The sequence below is a fragment of the Haplochromis burtoni genome, unplaced genomic scaffold, assembly GCF_018398535.1.
Source record: "Haplochromis burtoni strain Fernald_Lab_line unplaced genomic scaffold, NCSU_Asbu1 Contig_2345, whole genome shotgun sequence".
In the NCBI taxonomy this organism is placed as follows: Eukaryota; Metazoa; Chordata; class Actinopteri; order Cichliformes; family Cichlidae; genus Haplochromis; species Haplochromis burtoni.
Genome location: NW_024584706.1, coordinates 1,223 through 6,628, shown reverse-complemented (window position 1 = coordinate 6,628; position 5,406 = coordinate 1,223). Strand labels below are relative to the sequence as shown.

Genomic DNA, 5,406 nt, shown 5'->3' with positions numbered 1-5,406 from the left:
CCTGTCTCTCAAATAACTCTTTACCCATTCTAACACCACTCCTCTAATGCCGTAGTACTCCAGTTTATCAAGTAATATGTCATGATTAATTGTGTCAAAAGCTTTTAAAGCTTTTAACCATAGTTGAGGGTACGGATGTAGATCAACCAATAAACTGAGAGCTTCGCTCTTATGGTCAGATTTCTCTTTACCACGACAGACTGGTACATTATCCGCAGCACCAATCCATCTGCCGATCTCCCGCTCCACTCACTCATGAACAATTTATAGGTGCTTTATATTGCAAGGTAGACCCTACAATAATACATACAGAGAAAAACTGAAAGATCATATGACCCCCTATCAGCAAGTGCTTTGGCAATAGTGAGAAGGAAAAATCCCTTTTAACAGGAAGACCCCCAGCAGAATCAAACTCTGGGAGGGGCGGGGCCATCTGCTATAACCGCTTGGGGTGAGAGAAGGGAAACGGACAAAAGACTTGTTGTGATGATGAAATGCAGAGAGGTGTATAATCACATAGTGAGTGAAGAAGAAATACAGTGTAATCCCCCTGTAGTTGGAACATGCCCCTCTCTCCTCATTCTTGAAGATAGGAACCCCCATCCTGGTCTTCCAATCTAGAGGTACCATCCCTGATGTCCAAGCAACATTGTAGAGATGTGTCAACCAAGAAAGCCCTACAACATCCAGAGCCTTCAGGAACTCAGAGCGAGCCTCATCCACCCCAGGGGCCCTGCCACGAACGAGTTGGTTAACTCAGTGAACTCACCCCCAGTGATGGATAAGTCGTCGTCATCGTGCCTCATCCCAGACTCTGCTTCCTCTTCAGAAGACGCATGCTGCCCACACTATACACAGTGTAGGTAGAGCACCACTTTTCCCTCCTGAGATGCCTGACATTTTCCCAGAATCTTTTTGAGGCAGTCCAAAAGTCTTTTTCCATTGCATCTTCAAACTCCTCCCCCCACAAGTTGTTGCTTCAGCCACAGCCTGAGCCACAATCTACTTCGCCTGTCAGTACCTATCGGCTGTCTCCAAAGTCCCACAGGCTAACCAAGCATGATAAGAGTCCTTCTTCAGTGCAGCAGCTTCAGTAACAGAGATTGCTGAACAAGGTCCATTAAGATTCAATGTCCCCAGTCTCTCTCAGGAAGCTGTCAAAACTCTGCCAGAGGTATGAGTTGAAGATCTTGCATCCTCACTATATGTTTAGGTGACCTAGGTCTGTTCAGCATCCTCCCCCACCACTTGATCCAACTCACAACCAGGTGGTGATCAGTTGACAGCTCAGCACCTCTCGTCATTTAAGTGTCCAGAACATACGTTCCTAAATCTGATGATACAATAACAAAATTGATCATCGACCTTTGGCCAAGGGTGTCACATGCACTTATAGGCATGCTTATGTTCAAATGTGGTGTTTGTTATGAACAAACTGTGGATTGCACAGAAGTCCAGTAAAAGAACACTGCTTGGGTTGAGATCTTGCAGGCCATTCCTCCCAATCACGCCCAGCCAGGTCTCACTGTCATTGCTCACATGTGTGTTGAAATCTCCCAGTAAGACAACAGGGTCCCTAGGTGGAGCACCCTCAAGCACTCACCCAGGGGCTCCAGGAAGGCTGGGTACTCGGAACTGTCGTATGGCAAGTGCAAGAAACAGTCAGGACCCATTCCCCTACCATAAGGCGCAGAGAACAAACCCTCTTGTCCACCAAGATAAACTCCAATGTGCAGACACCAAGACGAGGGGATACTAGTGTAACTAGAGTGGTGGACCAACAATAGGGTGAGCCCATCTCCCTTTTTCAGGCTGTGTCCCGGCCGGCCTCATGGACTAAGGCCCAGCTACCAGGCACTTGCCCCCAGGCACCTACCCCTGGCAGGGTGAAATGTTGCCTAGATCACAAAAAGTTGATTCTGTTCATCTGGAAGTAGAGCTTTCAGTGGGAGAAACGTTTTGTCACTCATACAAGTGGCTTCTTCAGTCTCGGCTGGCTGCAGGTTTGGGATTTACATACCTCATTGATTGAACATGCATCAAGGAAGGTTCCCCAGATGTTTCATTAATAGGAGTTTTGAATCGCCTAGTCCCTCACCCAGAACCAATTTGTCATCAGAGACCCTGCCAAGGGGCCAAAAACACCCAACAACATTGCCCCTGGGATCCCTGGGACGCACAAACCCCTCCACCATTATAAGGCAATAATTCACAGAAGATATAGATATAGGAATATGGGGACTGAAGCCCTTTCCTTGGAGCCAGGTCTTGAGGAGTGTCTCATAAACCAGCATCTTATGGACAGGCTTTTGCCATTGCTAGATCGTTGCATCAGCCAGGGTATGTGGCAGGCCTCAGTGGTACCAAGTTTTGTGTCAGATTTTTCTTTGAATTCATCTCTGTTTCTGCGCAAACCACTTTACATTGTTAGAATCTCGTGAGCTTTTGTGACAGTGCCCATGTGCTCTCAGACTAACTACACTACCCTTGCCATGTCTCCTTGATCTCACAGCATCACAGTCAGTGTTAATTCTGAATTCATTACTATCTGCAAATAAACATGTTAAATCTTGTGCCTACTGGGTGAGGTGTTACGGGCATGTCCCACCGGGAGGAGGCCCCGGGGCAGACCCAGGACACGCTGGAGAGATTATATCTCTCGGCTGGCCTGGGAACGCCTTGGTGTTCCCCCAGATAAGCTGGAGGAGGTGGCTGGGGAGAGGGAGGTCTGGGCCTCTCTGCTTAGGCTGCTGCCCCCGCGACCCGGCCCCGGATAAAGCGGAAGATGGATGAATGAAGGATGGATGAAGATGGATGAAGATGGATGGATGGGAATATGACATTAAGAACTTTTATTCTCCTCAAGTTTTAAATAATCATTTTAGCTTTTATGTCTGAATGGGACATTTAAGTGTTTCTTTCTTTTTGGGGGTTAGGGGTTGACAGATCACAGGCCTGCATTTAACTGTCTCTAGTTACTCCTGTCACACCAACCCTTTGCATGTTGTCCGTCTATGTAGCTTATTGGAGTCTTCCTTTTTTCCTGCCTGGCAGCTCCATCCTCAACATCCTTTATACCCCTCCTGTTCACATGTCCAGATCATCTCAAACTCTTTCATTTTCTCTCCAACCTGTTCAACCTGAGCTGAGGATTATTAAAATGTTTTATCTTTAAAAGATGTGTCTGTTTGGAGGCCAACCTAGACCCCTTGGATTGCAGGGTGTTTAATAGACAGACATTTATTGAAAGGCCTGAACTTAATCATTAAATCATCACATTCTGCTATACAACAAATATTTTTACTGTACTCACCGCCCCTTATAGGATCCAAGCTGGCAGGGACTTTTTCTTCCTCATCTTGACTGGGTGAAACCGATGTTTCCTCACTGGAAACTTCCTCCCTCATGCTCTTCCTCACCACTGTATCTATGGCTGCTAACAGCTGCTCTTGTTCCAGGTTCTTCTGCCACAACAATTTTTCTCTACATTTCTTGATTATGTCTCCTAACTGTGGATGCTGCTGATACTTTTCAATGGAACTTGAGCTCTTGTCTTTGGGCATTATCAGAACCAGTGAACGATCAAATGATGGATCACCGAAGATTTCAAGGACCATTTGTAGCCTCTGTCTGTGATCCTCAGTGAAGTCTGCAGGCTGGAGGACCAGCAGAAACACATGAGGTCCAGGAGCAGAGAGTCTCACACAGTTCTCTACTTGTTTCGTCAGATCTTCTGGGGAGATTTTAGTTGACAGCAGATCTGGAGTGTTGATGAGATCGATTTCTTTCCCCTTCAGCTCCCTTTTGACTCTCAGACAGAGGTCTGCTTTATCCTCAGAGCTGAACACAGTCACTCCCAGTATGAAGTTGCCCACTGAGCTTCTCTTAGACCAGTTGTTCCCCAGCAGAACGACCCTCAGCTCAGACACTGAAAAAGAGACTTTAGGTGAGTACTGAGTTAACTTTCATTTTTCATTAAGTTTTTTGTAATTATTAGTCAATAATATTTAGAGTTGTTGCGCCACATCCTTTGTACAAGAAATCAAACGATTCAGTTTATTCAAAACAGAAAATGTGAATTTAGACATAAACACTTACATTTAACCTCTTATTTTTATTTCATTTGTTAAAGATTGTGATATGTTACTACTGGGTTGATATTTTGAAATTATAAAGTTTGTGGCATAATATTTTGTACCACACATTTATTGGTTTATCTTATTTTATTCATTATGTGTTGTTAATTTCTCTTACAGTCCTCACACTCAGTGCTGATGTGTTCTGGCTTATCTTCATCTGCAAAAATAGAAAAAACACAAATCAGCATTCTAACACTTTACCAGCCACCATTTTTGCTTTCTGAAATGAAAAATCCCATTCACTCTATGTAATGAACAGATTTCATATCAATGTAATTAAACAGATTATGTTCCTAAGTCTGTGTAAATAGACAAGAAGCTGCCGGATCAGTGTTGAGTGTAAGTAACGCGTTACTGTAATTAAATTACTTTTCCACTGAAAAAGTAGAGTAACTGATTACTGTTCATTTTTAGGTATTTTAATTACAGTTACTTACAATGTACTTGCGTTAAATTGTAAAATAATTAAACTCGCTGAATATCATTATTTATCTTCTAAAGGTAAAAATAAACTGCCGCTTTAACGTCGCTGTAGTGCAGGTGCACGTCATTTCGCGCCAGTTTGCTGCATAGTCGTATTCTATTTTTTTTTTTTTTTTTTTTTTTTTATAGTCGTATTCTAAAGCGGAAGATGTCGGACTCGGTTGAAGCGAGTGGCTGTTTTACGAAATGTACATATTCCCGTCTCTTCACTTTTCTGAAACAAGCAGACAAGAACATTACAGTAATATGTAAAAACTATCGGCTGCTGTTAATAGCAGGAGTAATCTACTGAAGCGCCTGACATGAGAGCATGGACAAACACTTCTGAGTGATCCTTGTTCATCATCCATGGATAACACCGCGACAACTCCTGCTAAGCAGCAAAACCTGATTTTACTTCAGCAGCACAGAAAGCGTCTGAAGGTGAGCTTAAAAAAAATAATTGCAGGCTACATTGTGGAAGAGATGCTACCGCTGCGTACTGTAGAGTCTCCATCTTTTAAAAAAAATGTATTTATTATTTAAAGAGTTTAATTTCTATTGTTTGTCCACTCAAGGTTTATAGGGATTTTAAGAAGTATTCAGTTAAATTACTTATTGAGTAATTAAGTTACTTTTCAGACACAGTAATTAGATAAGTATTTTAAATACAATATTGATTAAGTAATTAGTAATTAGTAATTAATTACTTTTTTAAAGTAACTTACCCAACACTGTGCCGGAAATGCAGGAAAGTTGGAATAAACATTTTTAACTATTTCAAAACATATTTACAGTTAATAAA

The 5,406-nt window shown here is 42.6% G+C and overlaps 1 protein-coding gene across 3 annotated transcripts in view; it reads right to left on the bottom strand.

Moving 5' to 3' along the window:
* LOC102308502 (GTPase IMAP family member 8) overlaps positions 1–5,055 on the bottom strand; it is a 10,922-nt gene extending 5,867 nt beyond the window's left edge. For 2 of the 3 annotated variants that reach the window (XM_042217614.1, XM_005952859.2), the window contains exons 1-2: positions 4,255–5,055; positions 3,314–3,928 (exon numbers count right to left, since the gene is read on the bottom strand). In XM_042217614.1, the coding sequence (XP_042073548.1) occupies positions 3,314–3,928; positions 4,255–4,327 (688 nt within the window). In that variant the 5' untranslated portion in view covers positions 4,328–5,055. The remainder of the gene's footprint in view (positions 1–3,313; positions 3,929–4,254) is intronic. The other variant, XM_042217616.1, reaches the window with a different exon arrangement.
* Positions 5,056–5,406: the final 351 nt, after the last annotated feature.